The 22,990-nt window shown below is 37.0% G+C and overlaps 1 protein-coding gene across 20 annotated transcripts in view; it reads left to right on the forward strand.

Annotated features, from left to right (window-relative positions):
- TBC1D31 (TBC1 domain family member 31) overlaps positions 1-22,990 on the forward strand; it is a 95,808-nt gene that overhangs the window by 36,914 nt on the left and 35,904 nt on the right. For 12 of the 20 annotated variants that reach the window (XM_019032459.4, XM_055348706.2, XM_031013689.3 and 9 more), the window contains 7 exons: positions 3,145-3,224; positions 3,301-3,447; positions 13,694-13,827; positions 19,695-19,828; positions 20,147-20,326; positions 22,016-22,248; positions 22,803-22,955. In XM_019032459.4, the coding sequence (XP_018888004.1) occupies positions 3,145-3,224; positions 3,301-3,447; positions 13,694-13,827; positions 19,695-19,828; positions 20,147-20,326; positions 22,016-22,248; positions 22,803-22,955 (1,061 nt within the window). Of the gene's footprint in view, positions 1-3,144; positions 3,225-3,300; positions 3,448-13,693; positions 13,828-19,694; positions 19,829-20,146; positions 20,327-22,015; positions 22,249-22,802; positions 22,956-22,990 lie in introns of those variants that run through there. The other 8 variants (XM_063709459.1, XM_063709458.1, XM_055348705.2 and 5 more) reach the window with 3 other exon arrangements.

Raw genomic sequence — 22,990 nt, forward strand, 5'->3', positions numbered from 1 at the left:
TCAGCTGTGGTCCAAATATATTCAAAGGAAGATTTCAGAAATAAACAATTCATAAGTTTTAAATTGCACACCGTTCTGAGTAGCATGACGAAATCTCCTGCCATCTTGCTCTGTTCCACCTGGCACATGACTCATCATTCTGTCTAGCATAGTCACTCAGTAGCCTCTTGGTTATCAGATCTACTGTCACAGTATCACAGTGCTTGTGTTCCAGTAACCTTTATTTTACTTTAAAAACTTCTGTAGAGCACAAAAGTACTGATACTGACATATTGTCAGAATTGTGCTATTTTATTATTAGTTATGATAATCTATTGTTGTGCCTAATTTATAAATTAAACTTTATTATAGGTATGTATATATAGGGAAAAACATAATATATTTAGGGTTCAGTGTTATGTGAGGTTTCAGGCATCCGCTAGGGATCTTGGAACATTTCCTCCTCAAATCAGTGGGGACTACTGCAACTTCTTTTTTCTTTAAGCATTTTTTAATTGTAAAATTTGCAATACAGAAGAGTGTCTAAAACAGATTACAGCTTAATGAAAAGTAATAAAAAGATTACATGCGTATCCTGTGTCAGGTAGCTGCAAGACCATCTTTAGGTTTGGTGATTTATTAGGACTCAGCATGTAGCCATATTCATAGCTATAATATATTAAAGTGAAAGGATGCAAAGCAAAATCAGCAAAGGGAAAAGACACATGGGGTGAAGTCCAGAAGAAACCAGGCACAAGCTTCCGGGAATCTTCTCCCACTGGAATCACAGGACATCCTTGATTCCTCCATCAATGAATATGTGTGGCAATATGTGTGAAATATTGTCTACCAGGGAAATTTATTAGAGACCTGGTGCCCAGGATTTTTACTAGAGGCTGGTTCTGTAGGTACGCTGTTTTAACAGGTTTCAAATTTCAGACTCCCAGAAGGAAGGCGGGCATTAAGCATAAACCACATTGTACAAACAGTTTAAGCACAATGAGCCACTCTTTATTGGTTCTAGGGGTGGTGAGAACTTTCCTGAAATTCAACTTCTAGACACCAGCCAAAGGCTGACCTTGCAAGTAAGCCTTCTAAGGGTAGCAGGCTCAGACCGGCTTGTGTTCACTTTTTTCTGCACATACCCATTTCCACATGAAGAAATAGAGCATTACCGTAGCTTTGGAGCCCTGTGTGTCCTTATCCCCTATCACATTTTTCTCCCTACCCCATATACATAACCATTGTCCTCACTTTTGTGTTAATTATGCCCTTGATTTTCTTTATAGTTTTATAACTTCTTCATGTAACTCTAAACAAAATATTACTTCTTTAAAGAAAAAACTGAATAGCAGACACAAGCCTAGCCTAGTTGTGTAAAGACTGGGCAATGTTGCTGCTATTTAATGAATGCTTTAATGCAAAGATAAGCTGAATGGTATCTCTGAGATGTTCTGGCTTCAGAGTTTGCAGGACCTTTTCTGGGAAAACTGGTGGGAATGGTCATGAGTAACTTTGGGAAGTAAAAGGCTCATCATGTCAGGATATCTGGCAGCATTGTAGTGTGGATCCAATGTGGATATCCTACAGAAATATGTCAAGGAATGGAGCTGCTTCCAAGGAAACCATAGCCAGTTCTAAAAAGTAGGTCAAAGTAGAACACTTCGATGGGGTGAAGTGCAAGTCCTCGACTAATCTTTGCATTAGCACGTGGAAAGAAAAGAAGGAACTTTATCAGCTCATGGCCAGGACAAGGACAGGTCAAATTGAGGCCAAACTCCCCAGGGCATCTTTTTCTTTGTTTAAAAAGAAGCTTCAATGGCAGCAGGTATCTTGATGACAAAGTCAGTCTTCCTGGATCATGTTGCTCTCATTTGTTCTAGTTGCCCTCTATACCTTTAACATGGCACTCAAGTATCTTCATTCACCATCATCTTAGGTTTTCCCTTCACCCTTCTCTTACATTGGACTACCTGTTTCTTGTAAAAAGAGCACTAAACTGAATCAGAAAGTCTGGCTTTGAGTCTTGAGCCAAGATTTAGCAGATTTGTGACCATAAGCAATTCACCAAACTTCTCTGATTTTCCCATTTTCTCAAATAAAGGAAGACATTTCATCTGTTTCATATAGTTGTTAGATCCAGTTGAGATAATATATGAAAACAGCTTTATAATCCTAAATTCTATAAAATATTTTTTATTAAGATAAAAATTGACTTAAAAGTCTTAGATATAAGGGACTATCAGCAGGAGCTGATGTCTGTTAGGATAAAATGATGAACTCCAACGTGTTTTTCTGCCAGACTTGTCCTTGATGCTTTAATGCTAGGAATTGCCTAGAATTTTAAGGAAAGAGAGAGGTGGGGGAGGAGCGGTCAGAGTGGATTGCTCTTGATGCAGGAGTCCCAGATGACAGCCAATGGGCCTAATTTGGCTATTCAAGCTAAGAATGGTTTGTGCATTTTTAAGTAGTTATATATAAATATATAATTTTGATTTTTCTTCTTGGCCCACAAAACCTAAAATATTTACTAACTGGCCTGTATTAGTCTGTTTTCACACTGCCATAAAGAATACTACCTGAGACTGAGCAATTTATAAAGAAAGGAGGATTAATTGACTCACAGTTCCACATGGCTGTGGAGGCCTCTGGAAACTTAACAATCGTGGCAGAAGGTGAAGGGGAAGCGGGCATCTTCACAAGGCAGCAGAAGGATAGACAGGAATATGTGGAGGAGAGACTGTCAAACACTTAACAAAACCATCAGATCTCATGAGAACTATCATGAGAACAGCATGGAGGAACTACCCCGTGATCCAGTCACCTCCCACCAGGTCCCTCCTTCAACACGTGGGGATTGTGGGGATTGTAATTCAAGATGAGATTTGGGTGGGGACACAGAGCCAAAGCATATCATGGCCCTTTACAGAAAAAGTTTGTCAAGCTTGTTTAGGGAAGGTACTATATCATGAACTTTATTGGCTATGTATATGCATGCTCAAGAGAGGGAGAGAGGGGAGTGGGGAAAAGACCTATGATACACAAATATGTCTTACTATGTGTTGTTTTCTAAAGTTGGGAAGTCACTGTGGACTAGATTACCATTTGTCACCTTTTCAGTTTTAATGATTGTGTCATTTATTAATATTGTCTTTTTCTTTGTAGAATGAATTACCAGATGGATTAAACAAAAAGCGTTTACAAATCTTATTAAAAGGCTATGGTGAATATCCAACAAAATACAGGTACAATTTAAATTCTGTATGTTACATCAGTTTCACTCAAAAAAATTGGGAGGATTAAAATATATTTTTATTTCAGAATGTTCATTTGGCGCTCTCTGCTACAACTGCCTGAAAATCATACTGCGTTTAGTACCCTCATAGATAAGGGGACTCATGTGGCATTTCTCAACCTTCAGAAGAAATACCCCATCAAAAGTAGGAAGCTACTCAGAGTATTACAGAGGTATGTTCTATATATTGCAGCAATGTGTATGAGATCTGTAACTAATAATTGCAATGTTATAAAATCTCCTGTTTATAAAATATTGTTTTGTCAGCTTGATTATCCTTATGTGATATGTTGGTTTAATTTTAAAAATGTACATACACATATATTACATGTGAATATTAGTTTGTGTTGTGTTCTAGAAAATAGGACTCTTTCAGTTAATCTAAAAGAACATCCCAGCACTTTGGGAGGCCAAGGCAGGCAGATCAGCTGAGGTCAGGAGTTGGCGACCAGCCTGGCCATCATGGCGAAACCTATCTCTACTAAAAATACAAAAATTAGCTGGGTGTGGTGGCGGGCATCTGTAATCCCAGCTACTCGGGAGGCTGAGGCAGGGAGAATCGGTTGAACCCTGGAGGCAGAGGTTGCAGTGAGCTGAGATCACGCCATTTTACTCCAGCCTGGGCGACAGGGCAAGACTCCATCTCAAAAAAAAAGTACAGAGGCATAGTGGAAAGAGCTTTGAATTTGAAGGCAAAAGACCTAGTTTTGAATTCTTATTCTACCACTTAATGATTGTGATGTAAGACGTGTTATTTTACTTCTTAGCCTTAATTTTTTTTATCTAAAAGTGGGGGTAATAACACCAACATCATAAGACTATCGGGAAAGTTAGATGAGAATCTCTTTTAGAATGCATATGCTAGAGTCCATTCCTAGGAAGCATCCAGTAAATGTTAATAATAACAGTAGCTCATCCTTTAACATGCTTTTCATGTGTTAGGCACATTTGACTTCTGGTAAAGAAACTAAGGCATAGAGAGACTAGGAAATATGATCAAGTCACAGCAGCGATAGAGCTAAGATTAAGCCCAGGTTCCAGAGCCGAAGACTTTTTTTAAAAATGATTTTATTATGAAAAATTTCAAGCATAAATAAAAATGTAACAAATATCCCCATGCCCATCACCCACCTTCAACAATTGCCAACTCATAGCCAATCACGTTGGGTGAATATTCCCACTCACTCTACACCCCACATCCCAACATACACACACTCCCCTTGCTAAATATATACATATGTATCCCTAAAGGATAAGGACTCTTTTTCTTTAACATAAGTACACTATCATACTGACACACAAAAAAGAATTAATAATTCTTCAGTATGTTCAAATATTCAATCAGCATTCCTCTGATTGTCTTAAAAATTTTCTTATGTAAACTTGTTCAAATCAGGGTTCAAACAATGTGTACACATTACATTTGGTTGATACCCCACTGAGATTAATCTATAGACTCTGATACCTCTTTTTTTCTTACAATTTATTTGTTGGAGAAACCAGGTCATTTAACCCATACAGCCCTCTATGTTCTGGATTTTACTGATTTTATTTCATAGTATTGTTTAACATGTTTCTCTTTCTCCTGAATTTACTATAAACTGGCAGTTAGAGCTAGGGGCTTGATCTGAGTCAAGGTTTTTATTTCCCCCCTTTGGTATTTGTTTCTTTGGCTTGCAAGAAAACTTCCTAGGTGGTTTTATATACTTCTGTTAGGCGGATTATAATTAATACCTGGCTGTCTCTCTCTTCGTGATGTTGTTGTCCATTGATGATTATTGCCTAGATCCATTATTTCACCAGAGATTAGCAAAACAGTGATAATATAATTCTGTTCCTTGTCATTTTATAAACGGGAAATTTCTCCAACGAAAAAGTTCTTAGGATCAACTACTTGGTTACCGGAAGATACAACCCATGTAGGAAAAGGCAAGTTAAATGCTTGGTATTTTTTTTTTTAAACAGTTTTCAGAATAGTAAACTTATTACCTTGGAGCTCCCCAGAGCAATCAGTGTATTGATTATGAACTCAGATTGAACATACAGACCTTTTCAGTACATAGAACCAGGAGTTCATACTAATATTTTCAATTCAGATTTAAGATTACAAATTTGCATAGCTGCTTTGATTTTATATTTGTATTTTTTTCTTATGCTAAAAATCTTGATTTCTAACAGCATTGACATAATTCCTTATTTTCTTTAACACACATACACACACACACTCACACAGTGGTTTTTAAGCTCCATATATTTATGTTGTATAATAAAAACTATATAAATAATAACAATGTGAATATTATGATTATTGAAAGCAGTCCAAAATATCTTTTATAGTTCTTTTTGTCCTTAGGTTATATCCCACTAGGCATATATAATCAAATTATTGTTTTCATTTTTGTTTTTGTTTTTTGAGACAGGGCCTTGCTCTGTCACCCAGGCTGGAGTACAATGGCATAATCATAGCTAACTGTAACCTCGAACTCCTGGGCTCAAACGATCCTCCCCCCTTAGCCTCCCAAGTAGCTGCTACAGGTGTGCACCGCCATGCCTGGCTAGTTTATTTATTTATTTTTAAGTAGAGATGAAGTCTTACTATGTGGCCCAGGCTCATCTGGATCTCCTGGGCTCAAGTGATCCTTCTGCCTCTACCACCAATGTATTGGTATTAATGTATTGGTATTACAGGTGTGAGCCACCACACCCAGCCCAAATTATTGTTTTAAAATGACTTGAAATAACTCCTCTTCATATGATAATGCCACTAGCTCACTACACAGGTTAATTTGTTTCATCGTTTTCAGTTTTTTGAAAAATTTTTGTATTTAATTTAATTTGTTTTATACTTTTATAAAACATTTACATGTTTTCTAAATCAAATCTACAAAATAAGGTACATTCAGAACAGGCTGACTTCTGTTTCCTTTGTCCTGTTACTTCTCCTCCCAATAAGTCATCCTTTTAGCAAATATCTTATTTGTATTTACAAATATGTTTGTATTTACCTCCTTAGGTAAATGATTGTATACTATTACACTTTTCTGTACTCTGCTTTTTAAATTTAACAACATATTCTGGATATCATTTTAAAGCAATGTACAGAAATATTTATCTTTTTTTATACCTGCATTATGCACCATTATTTATTTGGCCTGTCCCTTAATGAACATGTAGATTATTTTCAATCTTCTGCTGTCACAAGCATGCTGCATTAGTTAGTTTGGCCCATAAGTCTTTTTCTATTAAGTGTATCTTTGGAATAGATTCATAAATGTTAGATGCTGAGTCAAAGGGTAAATACATAATATACTGCCCTTTTCAATTAGAGAAAATATCAGATAACTTTGTTAAGAGATGACTTAGAGATGGGAATTTGCTTACTTTTTCTATTTGGTCTTCACACTTACTATGCTTCCTGTCTGTGTGTAAGATAACATCACAGTTCAGACGTTTGTCAGAATACCAGTGTAGACCGTCAGTGCCTTGCCTTTGCTTTTTAGGTTCATATTCTAGGTTGAAAGCCATAAATATCTTGGTTAGAGAGTGAAGTCTCTCATCAGATGCCGAAGGAATTAAAAGAGGAGAGTACATTACTTCAAAAATGATGATTTTGTGCATTCTTCTGAAATAATAAATTTCCTGAGTTCAGAGGACAAGGTAGAAAACATTTTCTCCTTCTGTTGACCCCCTCACTGTAGGGAATGAAGAACTGATTTTATCAATAAGTAAAAGTTACTCAAGTAACTGTTTAAGGTATCTAAAATTTCTTATAATTTTTGCGTATCCTAGGATTTTAGACTTTCTAAATTATGAATGCTTTTCTTGGGTACTTGTTGATGCTTCTTCCTTATCCCCAGTAGTACAACTTAAAAACAGAATATTTTAGGATTTTTTCACTCTTTCATTAAGTTCTGTTCACATTCACATTAAGAGCAAATGAATTTAATTATAATACTGCTCTGCTTTTTGGGAAAGAGTGAGGTAACACTTTTAATATCATAGTGTAAGCTATAAATTTGATTAAAAATTCAAATTATCAGAGAAATAATTTTGATGTTTTCTACCTAAATACAGTGTATACATGGGGACCTTCTTGAGATGTATTTTCCAAAAGATCTTCCTAAAGTGACAAGAGGTTGCTCAAATCATTTGAAGTTTCTCATAAAATGTAATAAGCTGTTACGCTTTATATACTTATATGCCTACTAGTACATTTACAATTAAAGTTACCATTGTAACTCTAATTCTGTGTATGTGTACTTCAAATTATAATCCTAGTTTAGTTAAGGCTTCACAGCAATTTTTTGTTGTTTCTTAAATTTCTGTTTTTCTAAATTTTTAAATTTAAATTTTACATTTCTGTTTCTACTAAAATTCAAAATTGTAACTTAACAAAAGGGAGGGATTATTCTACATTAAAAAAGACCGAGATTTAAGGGAGATAACCAAATTCAATGAGTGAGCCTTTTTTTTCTGCTACAAAAATGGATCAACGAGTGAGTCTCGTTTAGACAATTGGGGAAATTTGAGTCTTGCCTGATTATGAAACAATACTACAAAATAATTGTTAATTTTATTTACATTACAGTGGCGTTGTGACTACATAAGAAAATCATCCCTCCTCCACTTTTTTAAAGAGTTATAGACTTCTGTATTAAAGAGTAAAGTGGCATGATGTCTGGGATTTGCTTTACAATAGTCTAGCCAAAAATTGAAGGGATATAGTCAATGAAAGAAGTATAATAAAACATGGATTTATTGTTGGACCCAGGCGACAGGCTCATGGGGCATGATTGTGCTTTCTAGTTTTATATATGTTTGAAATTTTTGTGATACAGTTTTTTTGTTGTTGTTTTCTGTTTGTTTTTGTTGTTGTTGTTGAGATGGAGTTTCCACTCTGCTGCCCAGGCTGAAGTGCAGTGGTGCCATCTTGGCTCACTGTAACCTGCGCCTCCCAGATTCAAGTGATTCTCCTGCTTCAGCCTCCAGAGTAGCTGGGACTACAGGCACCCCCCACCACACCTGGCTAATTTTTTGTGTTTTTAATAGAGACAGGGTTTTACCAAGTTTACCAGGCTGGTCTGGAATTCCTGACCTCAGGTGATCTGCTTGCCTTGGCCTCCCAAAGTGCTGGGATTGCAAGTGTGAGTCACTGTGCCCGGCCTGTGATACAGTATTTTTAAAAGTAACTTTAAAGTATTCATTTTCAATGACAAAACGAATATACCTTCTTTGTAAAATAATTCAAACAGTACAGAAGATTATAAAGAAAAAATCAGCATCTCTTCCAGCCCCAGTTTGACTTGCTAGAGGTAATTGTTTGGTTTACTTTTGTATAGATATTTTTGTATGTATATAATGCAAAAGTATTCACATACATTTAACAAAAATGGAATCATACTGTACATACTATTTTGCTGCTTATCTTCTTTTTTACTTCCAAGTCTATCATGGACCTCTGTCTCTCAGTATATGTAGGTTTGCTTCCTTCTAAAAGCACATGGATGGACGTTTCAGGATTTAAGTCTTCATCTTGTTAATTGACATTTAGGTTATTTTAAGTTTATTTGCTTTTCAGACAATATTATAATAAACACCCTCATAAATATCTTGTGTGAATATTTTTGTGTAGACTTCTAGAATTGAAACTACTAGGTCAAATTATTCATTTGTTCTCTCTCTCAGAAAATTCTGCCAACCCTGAGAAATGCCAGTGTTACTGTGTTTTCACCGACACTGGATGTTATTAGTCTTTATTTGTTGTCAGTCTGAGAGTCAGTCAAAAGATGGGAACTCAGCGTTGAATATGTAACTTTTGTAATTATGAAAGTACTATCCTTAGGAGAACATGTTCTTGTATTTAGGTTGATTTCTAGCCCTTCCAAAAATGAGGATTTCCTTACATTCTTTGGAATTCCATGTCCTAGGCTCAGTAATGATGCTAATCCCTCCCTCCTGGGGTTGTTCTGAGTATTGTATCGAATAATAAAAAATGTCTGACATAGCTTATTAACTCCATTAACTATGTTAGTTCTCTATTGCTGCTATAACAAATTACCACACATGTCGTGGGTTAAAAACAACACAAATTTATCCTTAGAGTTTGGTAGGCAGAAGTTCACCATGGGTTGGATCTCACTGGGCTAAAATCAGAGTGTCAGCAGGGCCACATTCCCTTCTAGAGGCTCTGGGGAGAATCCTTTTCTTTGCCTTATCCAGCTTCTGCAGGTTTCCCATATTTCATGACTCAGACCCACCTTCTCTGTCTTCAAAGCACCTCTCTAACCATTCCTCTGTAGTCGTATCTCCCTCTGACCACAACCAGGAAGGGGTTCTTTGATATTAAGGACCTATGTGATTAGATTGGACCTACCCAAGTAGTCCAGGATTAATGCCCTCACCCCAAGGTGCTTGACTTAATCCTATCTGCAAAATCTCATGGAAAATAATATCTTCATGGATTACAGGGATTAGAGCATGGACATCTTTTGGGGAGGGGGACAGTTTGCATTATTCTGCTTGCCACATTAACTATAAAGTATACTCAGAAAAATAATTTACATTTAAACAGTAATGAAAGGGAATTAGCCTTAAAAATATTAAAAGCTATTATAAAGCATTGAAATTGCTGCTGACATATAAATAGATATGCAGAGTCTAACAATAGACCCAGCTGCATTCCAAAATTGACTTGCTTTTAAAGATGTCATTTCAAAGTAATGAAGAAAAGATGGGTTATTTAGTAAATGACATGGAATAACTAGCTAGCCATCTAGAAAAAGTTGAAAGCATACCTCATATCTTACACCATATAAATTCTGCTTGAACTAGAGATTTAATTCCTTTTTAAAAAAAACAAAACCATCAAAGTATTAGAAATAAATGTGGAGTTAGCAAGTCTGAAACTACTTTATGTATAGAAGCCACTTTTTGTATACAAATAGCTAAATAGAGACGAGAGCCAGGTTTCTTACTCTCAGAGAAAGAAGATAAATAAGCAAAAGGGCTAGAATGAATCTTGCAGTAGTTGATTGGAATCGATAGTGTTAGTTCTTAACATATATGCAGATAAATAGACACGAAAGAAATATAGATATGCATGTATGCAGGAGTTAGTATACATGCGTATATTTCCAAGCTCTTTCTACCAAGAATGCCTAACAATGACACCCTGGTAACAGTGAGCACACCTAGTGGTGTGGGGAAAATACAAGATGAACGTGAAGCATCTTTTAGTGCCATAAAGTAAGGAAGTGCTCAGAAAGGATGGGCATGTCACAAGGGCACATGACTCAACCTAAAAGTTTCCAGTGGCCAAAGCTGGAACAATTTGAGGAACAAAATAAATAACAATCAATTATAACTTGTAGAATAAAATAAATATCCATGAGTTCATCCTGACATAAATAATTGAATAAATAAAGATATAAATGAGGGAGAAGGGACAGTTCTAATAAATATAGAAGGAATTAGAGATATAGAAAATCACCACTGGGACACCACAGTGATAATTATTGGAGGCAAGATCCACCAATTGATGCTAAAACTACTGGACAAAAGTTCTAGGAGTGCCCGGGCACGGTCACTCATGCCTGCAATCCCAGCAATTTGGGAGGTCAAGATGGGTGGATCACCTGAGGTCAGAAGTTAGAGACCAGCCTGGCCAACATGGTGAAACCATATCTCTATTAAAAATGCAAAAATTCGCTGGGCATATGGCATGCACCTGTAATCCCAGCTACTTGGGAAGCTGAGGCAGGAAAATCGCTTGAACCTGGGAGGTGGAGGCTGCAGTGAGCCCAGATCACACCACTGCACTCTGCCTGGGCGAAAGAGTGAGACTCTGTCTCCAAAAAAAAAAAAAATTCTAGGATTCACAGGATATTTGCATAGTCTTAAAATATCTCCCCCAAGATGGTTATTAATGGCAAATGGAAAAATAGTAATTTTGTAGTAGATAAACTCAGCAGATACCAGCTTAACCAAGTAAGCACATTTAAAATCACTAGTACACCAGGCGTGGTGGCTCATGCCTGTAATCCCAGCACTTTGAGAGGCCAAGGTAGGCCGATCACTTGCCCAGGAGTTTGAGACCAGCCTGGGAAACATGGCAGAAACCCACCTCTACAAAAAATTTTTAAAAATTAATTGAGCATGGTGGCACACACCTATAGTCCTAGCTACTTGTGGCTGAAGTGGAAGAATTCCTTGAGTGTGGAGATTAAGGCTGCAGTGAGCCATGATAGCACCACTACACTCCAGCCTGGGCAGCAGTGTGCAAACCTGTCTCAAAAATTAAATAAATAAAATGACTGGTAATAAGATGTCAATATGATGCACATCACTTTTGTGATATTCTTGCCAAAAATATGTAACCTCATTCTAATCATAAGTATCAGACAAACCCAAATTAAGGAACAATCTAGAAAATAACTGATATTCCTCAAAAATGGCATCGTCATGAAAAATAAGGAAAGACTAAGGAATTCTCACATTGGAAGAAACTAGAGAGACAAAACACATGTAATGTTGAATCTGGGGTTGGTGAAATGAAAGAAATAACGGAAAAAATGATATCAGTGGAAAAATAGTAAAATCTGAGTAAAGTCCATAATTTAGTGAATAGCATCGTGCCAGTGTTAATTTCTTAGTACTGATCATTGTACTATGTGCAAGATGTTAACATTAGGGGAATTTAGGTCAAAGGTATACAATAACTCTACTATTTTTGCAGTTTTTTTTTGTAAATCTAAAACTATTTCAAAACAGAAAGTTAAAAAAAGGAAATTAACAGTACAGGTATTAGAAGTACATGTGGGAGAATTATAATCCCAGAGGTAATGAAGACCTTTCTGAGTATGACATATCCAGAAGAGGTTGATAAGAATAAAAATCTCTACATGTAAAAATAATTTCCAAAACAAAGACTCATGTAAAACTGAAAAAACCTATGCAAAATATGACAAATGAAACGCTGGTTTCTTTAATGTATGAAGCGCTTATATAAATAAACATGTAAAGGACCAGCCAGTAAAAAAAAAATGGATAAACAATGTAATATACAGTTTACAGTGGTAAAATGGTTCTTTCTGTTTATTTTTGTTTTTTGTTTTAGAGACAGGATCTTGCTCTGTCACCCAGGTTGGAGTGCAGTGGTGTGACTATAGTTCACTGCAGCCACAAACTCCTGGACCTAGGCAATCCTCTTGCCTCAGTCTCCTGAGTAGTAGGTGTGTGCCACCACACCTGGCTAATTTTTTAAATTTTTTGTAGAGATGAGGTCTCGCTCTGTTGCCCAGGCTGGTCTCAAACTCCTGGGCTTAAGCAGTCCTCCTGCCTCAACCCCCTAAAATGTTGGGATTACATGCATGAGTCACTGTGCCCAGCCTAGAAGTGGTTCTTAAACATGAAAAGATGCTTAATCTTTCTCATAGAAAGAGTAATGTCAATTGGAACTACGTTGAAGTACCATTTCTCACCTAGATTAAAGGTTTTTTAAAAATCGTTGATAATATGCGGCAAGAGTATGAAAAACAGGCATCCCTTTACGCGAGTCATAGGAACGTAAATAGACACTTTTTGTGGGGGCTAATTTGGCACTGACTTTCGAAATTGCAAATGCACGTATTCTTGACTCAGCAATTCCACTTTAGGAATTTCCAAGTCTGTATTCTCATGTGAAGAATGATACACACTGTATGGCACATACAGTGGCATTAAGCACAGCATTGCTTATAAAAGACTGAAAGCAAATGCCCTACGATAGAGATCATGTTAAAGAAATGAAGGTGGCTGGGCACAGTGGCTCATGCCTCTAATCCCAGCACTTTGGGAAGCTGAGGCGGGAAGATCGCTTGAGCCCAGGAGTTTGAGACCAGCCTGGGTAATATAGTGAGACCCTGTCTCTACCCACAAAAAAGATTAGCCAGGCATAGTGGCATACATACACCTGCAGGCCCAGCTACTCAGGAGACTGAGGCAGGAGGACCACTTGAGCCTAGGAGTTTAAGGCTGCAGTGAGCCATGATTATGCCACTGCATTCCAGTCTGGGTGACAGAGCGAGGCCCTGTTTCGGGAAAACAAAAGAAAAAAAAGAAATGAAGGTGTATCAGTACGAAGCTCTCATATCCATCTGTAAAATGTCGTAAGGAAGTTCTGCATATACTGATATAAACTATTTCCAAGGTACCATTAATTGAAAAATGCAAAGTACAGAACAATTTTTATAATATACTACCATTTGTGGTTTTTTAAGAAAGGATTTATACTTTTAACAATGGTTACTTCTGGAGAGGTGAACTAGATGATAGGGGTACAAGGAAGAATTTTCACCAAATATACTTTTTGTATCAAATTTTTATCATGTGAAGATATTATTTATTCAAATAAATTTTAATGCTAAGTTATTTTATTCACAGAACCTTATCTGCATTAGCTCACTGGTCTGTCATTTTTAGTGACACACCGTATCTTCCACTCTTGGCATTTCCATTTGTAAAATTATTCCAGAACAACCAACTCATCTGTTTTGAAGTTATTGCTACTCTCATAAGTAAGTAAATACTTATTAAAGTATAAGATCAAGAATGGATTCTTATACATTTTCCTGATGTCTTTGCACCTTTGCAACATTTAACAATTCTAGATGTCTCTACTTTTAAGTCATGAAAGTGTGAAACAATAAGGTATCAAACATAAAATAGACAATTGAAGCATTTATATGTAAACCTTTTTATTTAGAAGAAAATCTGGAGGCCGGGCATGGTGGCTCATGCCTGTAATCCCAGCACTTTGGGAGGCCGAGGCGGGCGGATCACCTGAGGTCAGGAGTTCGAGACCAGCCTGGCCAACGTGGTGAAGCCCTGTCTCTACTAAAAATACAAAAATTAGCTGGGTGTGGTGGTGCGTGCCTATAATCCCAGCTACTCAGGAGGCTGAGGCAGGAGAATCACTTGAACCCAGGAGGCGGAGGCTGCAGTGAGCTGAGATTGCTCTACAGCACTCCAGCCTGGGCAAGACAGAGCAAGACCCCGTCTCAAAAATAAAAATGAAATAATAATAATAATTTATTGTCTGCATAATATAGTATTTCATCTTATGGATATATCATTTATATATTCCCCAAGTGCAAGAATTTTATTTTTCTAATTTTTCCACACTTTTAAAGCAGTTTTTTGTTGTTATACTACTTTTACTTCATGTTATATATATTTCCCTTATTTTTATAAATTAAATTTCATAAACATTTTTTATTGGCTATTATTACATAATGTGCATGTACTAGTTTAATCTTCTTGGATATTTAGATTGTTTCTAATTTTAACCTCTTTTTTTTTTTGAGATGGGAGTCTCACTGTGTCACCTAGGCTGGAGTGCAGTAGTGCTCACTGCAACCTCCACCTCCTGAGTTCATGTAATTCTCCTGCCTCAGCCTCCCGAGTAGCTGGGATTACAGGCACCCGCCACACCATGCCCAGCTAATTTTTGTATTTTTTTCGTAGAGACAGAGTTTCACCACATTGGCCAGGCTGGTCTCGAACTCCTGACCCCAAGTGATCCACCCACCTCGGCCTCCCAAAGTGCTGGGATTACAGACGTGAGCCCCCGGCACCCGGCATTTTATCTATTAAAAGTAACAATGTTATAACTATCTTCGCATGCAAACATAATAGTTCCCTTTGGGTAGATTCCCGGAATTGGTGTTATTGGGTCATAAAATGTGAATAATTGATTCCCCAAAAGGGTTGTCATATGGTTTGGATGTGTGTCCTCTCCAAATGTCGTGTTGAAATGTGATCCCTGATGTTGGAGGTGGGGCCTAGTGGGAGGTATTGGACCATGAGGGTGAATCATTCATAAATGGCTTAGTGCCATTCCCTTGGTTGTAAGCGAGTTCTCGCTCAGTTAGTTCACACGAGATCTAGTTGTTTAAAAGAGTGTGGCACCACCTGCCCTGTGCTCTCGTTCCTGCCCTCTTCCAGAGGCCCTCACCTCATCTGTCGCTCCTGCTCTCTTCACTTCCTGAAGCAGGTGCTGGAGCCCTGCTTGCACAGCCTGCAGAGCCATGAGTCAATTCAACCCTTTTCTTTATGAATTACCCAGTCTCAGGTATTTCTTTATAGCAATAGAAAATCGAACTAATACAAGTATTAGTTTACCTACCAATAGCACTATCGTGTTTTAAAAGCAAAAGAAACACAATAACAAAAAGACAAACAAGCCAATTAAAAAATGAGTAAAGGACTTGAATAGACATTTCTCCATAGGCAGTATACAAATGACCATCAAGCATATGAAAAGATGCTCAGCATCATTAGTCATTAGGGAAATGCAAACCAAAACCACAGTGAGATGCCACTTCATTCCTACTAGGACAGCTATAATTTAACAATGTTATATATACATGTTAATGAGGATGTGGGAAAATTTAGACCTTCATTTATTGCTGGTAGGCATGTAAAATGGTGCAGTCACTATGAAAAAACAATTTGCCATTTCTTCAAAATTCCAAACATAGAATTACCGTATAACCCAACCATTTCACTCCTGGGTATGTACCCAAAAGAATTGAAAACTGAGACTTAGACAGATACCCACGTGTGAATGTTCATAGCATCATTATTCCCAATAGCCAAAAGATGGAAACAATCTATTAACAGATTAATGGATAAGCACAGTGTGGTAAATACACACAATGGAATGTTATCCAGCTGTCAAAAGCAATGAGGTCCTGCCGCATGCTAGCTACCACACGGGCGAACCTTGAGAACATCATGCTTAGTGAAATACACTAGATACAGAAGGACAGTTATTGTATGATTTCACTTAGGAAATATCTAGAATAGGTAAATTCATAGACACAGAAAATAAATTAGAGATTACAGGGGCTAGGGAAAGTGGGACAGAGAGCTAGTCCTGAATGGATACAGAGTTTCTATTTGGGGTATTGAAAGGATTTGGGGAATAGATAGTATAACCCTGAATGGGATCATTGTATAACCCTGAATGGGATTAATACCTCTGAATTGTATACTTAAAAATGGTTAAAGTGGCAAATAACATCTATTTTACTATAATTAATACAGAAAGAAATGGATTATAGTTAATTTAGGTATGCATGCAAAACTAAATTTTTTATTTCTGGTAAAATCTTGTTACATAGCTAAAATGTTTTATACTAAGGAAATTGATTTTTCTCTTCTAAACAAACATGCCTGAAATCTAAATTTGGGAGATTATTGTTTCCTCTTGGATGGTCAGCATGGGTGGTGGATTTTTATCAAGGGTCTCAAATTAGTTTTACTCAATAAACATTTATTAAAGAGTAACATTTCAGAGGGGAGCAAGTGAGGAGGCTGCGTCTGACTCCTGCTTTCACGGCCATTGCAGTACTTGGAGCTCCACTTGCACAGATGCGAGCCCGATGGACACTGGGTGACTCTACCCTCGCTGAGGAAAAAGAACTAAACGCTGGCAAGGCAATTCCAAGAAGCTGAGAGGCAGAATGTCATCACATGCGTTCTTTGTGCAGATTTGCCTGGAGAAGCGTAAGAAGCACCCAGATACTCCAGTCACCTTCTCAGAGTTTTCTAAGAAGGGCTTCAGAGAAATGGCAGGCCACGTCTGCTAAAGGGAAGGGAAAAGTTGAAGACATGGCAAAGGCAGATGAAGTTTCATCATGAAAGAAATGAAAACCCTCCTAAAGGGGAAACAAAGAAGTTCGAGGATCCCGATGCATCTCACAAGAGGCCTCCTTTGGCCTTTTTCTTGTTCTGTTCTTAATATTGCCTTGAAATCAGAGGAGAACATTCAGCCTATCCATTGGTGATGCTGCAAAGAAACTGAGAGAGACGTGGAGCAACACCACTGCAGATGACAAACAGCCTTTTGACAAGAAGGCTGCAAAGCCAAAGGAAAAATGTAAAAAGGATATTGCTGCATACCAAGCTAAAGGAAAGCCTGATGCAGCAAAAATGAGAACCATCAAGGCTGAAAAAAGCAAGAAAAAGGAGGAGGATGAGGAAGATCAAGAAGACAATGAATAAGTTGGTTCTGGCACAGAATTTTCTTCTTGTCTATAGAGCATTTAACAGTCCTGTACACACTCACTTCTTTTAAAGAAAAAATTTGAAATGTAAGGCTCCGGAACATTTGTTTAAACAGTACAGTGTCTTTTTTTGTATAGTTAACACCCTATCGAATGTCTTTAGATAGTCTTGTCCTGGTGATATTTTCAATAGGATTAACTTCGCTTGGTACACTATGGGGATTATAAATTGGCATGGAAATTTAAAAGCAAGTTTTTGTTAATCCACAGCACAAATTAGTTATTTGTGTTTTTCATCTTCAGTTTTCTCTAATGTAGCTTATACAAAATAAATGTTTTGTTAACTGAATACCACTCCATAATTGCAAAAAAAAAAAAACAATTGCAACTGTTTTGTTGACACTCTGAATGCTTCTAAGTAAGCACAATTTTAAAAAATTTATTGAACTTCAGCTAAGCACTAGCACTGCTGGGATATGCCATCGTTTTGGCTTTTAGGTTTATAGTCTAGTTGGGACTTAGAAGACATTTTGAAGGAAAAGTCACATCTACGTATAATTTGGAATGTATTTGTAAAAGTCTTTTTTAGACACTAGAGTCTCTTTTATGACCAGACATAAAGTCTTTTGGTTTAACACTCTCCACACAATTATCATTTCTCTGTATTTTGCTGTCAGTTCTCTCTCTAGGTCCTCTACCCATGCTTTTGTGGTGGCATCAAAGCAGAATAAAAATACTTAAGAGCAGGCAGACGGTTACTGTATGCAGTAGGATATCCTCTTGCTAAGGAAAAACAGTGCTCTCTTAATGAAGATTGTAAGGATCAGGCCTTTGGGTATATGTGTGGTGTTTTAAGTTCTCAGAACTACCAGTGTCTGAGACATAACAAGTACTCAGGTGCTGAACCATATTTTTCCACTTAAAATTAAGAGCTGGGCTGGGTGCGGTGGCTCACACCTGTAATCCCAGCACTTGGGACGGCCAAGGCGGGTGGATCAACTGAGGTCAGGGGTTCGAGACCAAACTGGCCAACATAGTGAAACCCTGTCTCTACTGAAAATACAAAAAAAAAAAAAAAAAAAATGAGCTGGGCATGGTGGTAGGTGCCTGTAATCCCAGCTACTTGGGAGGCTGAGACAAGATAATCGCTTGAACCCGGGAGGCAGAGGTTGCAGTGAGCCGAGATCGCGCCACTGCACTCCAGCCTGGGCCACAGAGTGAGACTCCGTTTCACAAAAAAAAAAAAAAAAAAAAAAAAATTAAGAGCTACAGAGAATTTTAAATATTTTTTAAAGCTCAGTCTTTGCAAGATTTTATTTCTGACTTCATTATTAACTCAAATTTAAATGATCAATAATAAGTGAAATAATGGAACTCCAGAATTGGAAAGTTCTTATAAACCACTGTAATCTAATATTCTGCTGATAAAGCCTTCTTTTGCTATTTTGAGATAGGAGATCTTATTATCAAAGGATGAATCTACAACTCAATGTTTAAAATTAAACAAATTTAAAAATTAAAGAAGTTAAACATAGTCTTATTGAACAAAACAAACCGATGGTCTTATATACGGTTTTGAGAACAATCTGTAGGTCGTTCTACTGATTACAGAGCGCAAGTGAGTCAAAGTCAGCCTTAGAGTTAGTTGAATATATTCTACTTTGGACTAGCTGACTTTCATACTTTCAAAGAATGCCACTGTTACTGATTGGTTGGTTTTCAAGTCAAGTTTACTGAAACAAGTTGTCAATGATCAATTAGATATAAAACCAGTCCTGGTGGCTATTTCCTGGTTATTCCTTGTTACCATGCTTATAGAACAATCAGTCTTTTCCTCAGAATGAGGACATTTTTATTGTCATTATAATGTTTAAGGGATTAGGGATACAGTATATACACATTTGTTTTTATATATTGCTGATGTAATTTTGAACATTTTCCTTAAGTTTTCTAATTTTGATTACATGTGAATTTTAGTAGATTTGAGGAGATTGGCATGCTAATGTTGATTACATTTAATGAAGGGTTAAATAGGGGCCCTTTTTAAAAAGATCATTTTGTTAATCAGGTGATGAACAAAGCAGGAGTCAGGAGCCAGAATGCCATCAGGAGTACTTTGGGAAGTTGTGATTGTTTGTTTTAATTAACACTTTTTCATTGACTACTGTAAGGAAATTTGCAAAATTTCTGTAAACATACTATGTTAACATGATAGAATTTTAAAATCGATTGTTATACAATATAAAGAGTTATCTTTTTATTATTCATGGACATATTGAGAACATAAAGATTGGATACATTTAAGAATTGCAAAGAGTTTTGATAACATAGAAAGATATTTAAAGATATGTTTTCTTTTTTTTCCTTCATAGTCAATTGGTGTCAACACTGGTTTGAATATTTTCCTAATCCTCCTATCAATATTCTTAGTATGATAGAAAATGTTTTGGCATTTCATGACGAGGAACTGCTGCAACACTTCATAGATCATGATATAACCTCCCAGGTAAGAAGCATAAGGTTTTTAGAATAACATGCCTTATTTTGTAAGCTAACATTGGTTCTGGTATAAACAGTCTTTTCTTGAAGGAGTATAATAAAAAGCATACTACATGTTGTATTTTTAACAGTATTCCATTCTTTTTCTTCATTAAACTGCCTTCCTGAAAGTCTGTAAAGAAGGGTCCAAATTAAGGTAGTTATTTTCATAATTATGTATTTAATATGATTTTCATAGCTTAAATCGAACGTAAGGGAATATTACCAATGACTCCATTTTTACTTTTCCCTAGAAAAATAATAAATTTTTCCTTATCTGTTTTAGCTATATGCATGGCCTCTTCTTGAAACTGTGTTCTCAGAAGTGCTGACAAGAGAGGAGTGGCTGAAATTGTTTGATAATATCTTTTCCAACCATCCTTCCTTCCTTCTGATGACTGTTGTAGCCTACAACATATGTTCTAGAACGCCTCTGCTCAGCTGTAATCTTAAAGATGACTTTGAGGTAACGGTCCTTGTTCTTAAGAGAAGGTTCTCAAACATCAGTTATTTCTCTCTATTTTTTTTTTTTTAATTTTTTGAGACAGAGTCTCGCTATGTTGCCCAGGCTGGAGTGCAATGGTGCGATCTCAGCTCACTGCAACTTCCGCCTCCCGAGATCAAGCGATTCTCCTGCCTCAGCCTCCTGAGTAGCTGGGATTACAGGTGCGCACCATCATGCCCAGCTAATTTTTGTATTTTTAGTAGAGATGGGGTTTCACCATGCTGTCAGGCTGGTCTCAAACTCCTGACCTCGTGATCCACCCACCTCGGCCTCCCAAAGTGCTGGGATTACAGGTGTGAGCCACAGTGCCAGGCCATATCAGTTATTTCAATTGAAAAATCCATTTATTTATTGAGTCCCTGTTATATGTCAGACACTGGTGCTAGGTAGTAGGAATATAAAGGATAACAAGTTAGACCACATCCCTACCTGTGTACAGTTTATAGACAATAAAGTAGGCAATTATAGCAGGCTAGTAGTCTTATAATCATAGCTTAAGAAAAGAATCATGATAATATTGGGGTTTGTGCTTTTTGCTTTTTTTTTTTTTTTTTTTTTTTTGGAGACAGAGTCTCGCTCTGTTGCCCAGGCTGGAGTGCAATGGCGCAATCCCAGCTCACTGCAACCTCTGCCTCCCGGGTTCAAGAGATTCTCCTGCCTCAGCCTCCCGAGTAGCTGGGATTACAGGTGCCCGCCACCACGCCCAGCTAAGTTTTTTGTATTTTTAATAGAGACAGGATTTCACTAGGTTACCCAGGCTGGTCTCGAACCCCTGACCTCAGATAATAGAGACAGGATTTCACTAGGTTACCCAGGCTGGTCTCGAACCCCTGACCTCAGATGATCCACCTGCCTCGGCCTCCCAAAGTGCTGGGATTACAGGCATGAGCCACCACGCCCGGCTGCTTTTTGCTTTTATAAAGGATGTTTAACAGGTAGAGAGTTGTTATTCTGTGCATAATCTTATCATGACCCATCTGGTCTTAGAGGGTCTGAATGCTTATTACACATGCAAAAGGTAACTATGAGAGTTTTGAGATTTGGCAGGAAAGTGTCTGAAAGAAAGCATTAAGATCATTATAAAAAGTAGACGCTCTTTTGGTAGACAAGATGAATTAGTTGGATTCTTGTGTGTGTGTGTGTGTGTGTGTGTGTGTGTGTGTGTGTGTGTGTGTGTGTGTGTTACTTATTTAGTGGTTACTGTCCAATTAAACTTTATTTTTACTTCATGATCCCGTGATACATTAATTTGGATCTTCCAGCAAAACAAGATAATGTGGAAACTTTTTAGGCATTTTTAAAGAAGCAAGCTAATTTATTTTCAAAGGCTAATTTATAATTTATTTTGGATTTTGAAGAAAAAAAAAATCCAAGCAGAGTTTGTTCCATTGTTGAAGCATTCTTTTTCTATTGTAAGAAAAGCCTTCATTTTTTAATTTTATGTCAGAATTTCTTATGATTGTGAAACTCTTACATTTTTTAAATAAATTGTCTTCGTTGTAAAACTTGAGTAAAGAAAAGTTTTAATGAATTTGCAAAAAAATATATATTCTTAAAGATAGATATACTTTTTTAAAATTCTTGTTTTAATTCTACCTCATAATTGCTTTGTCAGGTAAATCTCGATTTAAACACCAAGTTTTCTTACAGTTTTTTTTTCACCATCGGAATAACCTGGATATAAATGTTGTGATTAGACAAGTTTATCATCTCATGGAGACCACGCCTACTGACATTCATCCAGACAGCATGCTTAATGTTTTTGTTGCACTGACAAAAGGGCAGTATCCAGTATTTAATCAATATCCAAAATTTATTGTGGACTATCAAACACAGGAACGAGAAAGAATAAGGAATGATGAATTGGATTACTTAAGAGAGAGGTAATTATGGAATAGTTTTTCTTTTTCTGATACAATGAAATATGTTATAAACATAATAAGAAAGTTTTAATGAAAAATACATTTGGCTGAGCGCGGTGGCTCACGCCTATAGTCCCAGCACTTTGGGAGGCCAAGGCAGGTGGATCACAAGGTCAGGAGTTCGAGACCAGCCTGGCCAACATGGTGAAACCCCGTCTCTACTAAAGATACAAAAAATTAGCCAGGCATGGTGGCACACGCCTGTAGTCCCAGCTACTCAGGAAGCTGAGGCAGGAGAATCACTTGAACCCAGGAGGAGGAGGTTGCAGTGAGCAGAGATCACGCCATTGCACTCCAGCCTGGGCGACAGAGTGAGACTTCATCTCAAAAAAAAAAAATGCATTTAAATTATGAGTATTTGTGTAAAATCAGAGTTTGAAGGCTAGAAATATTAAAGATAGTTAATTATTGCATATGGAAATAAAATAGATTATACATTAATCGGTATACATTTTGTGTTTTGATGATTCTTAGCTTTCTTCTTTGTGTTTTCATAATAATATTACCTACTTAAGGCAGACAGTTGAAGATATGCAAGCTAAAGTCGACCAGCAAAGAGTTGAAGATGAAGCTTGGTACCAGAAACAGGAGCTGCTTCGTAAAGCTGAAGAAACAAGAAGAGAAATGCTCTTACAAGAGGAGGAGAAAATGATACAACAAAGACAGAGGTATGTGTTATCACTTTAAAAAAAAAATCTGGACA

The sequence above is a fragment of the Gorilla gorilla genome, chromosome 7 (genome assembly GCF_029281585.2).
Source record: "Gorilla gorilla gorilla isolate KB3781 chromosome 7, NHGRI_mGorGor1-v2.1_pri, whole genome shotgun sequence".
In the NCBI taxonomy this organism is placed as follows: Eukaryota; Metazoa; Chordata; class Mammalia; order Primates; family Hominidae; genus Gorilla; species Gorilla gorilla.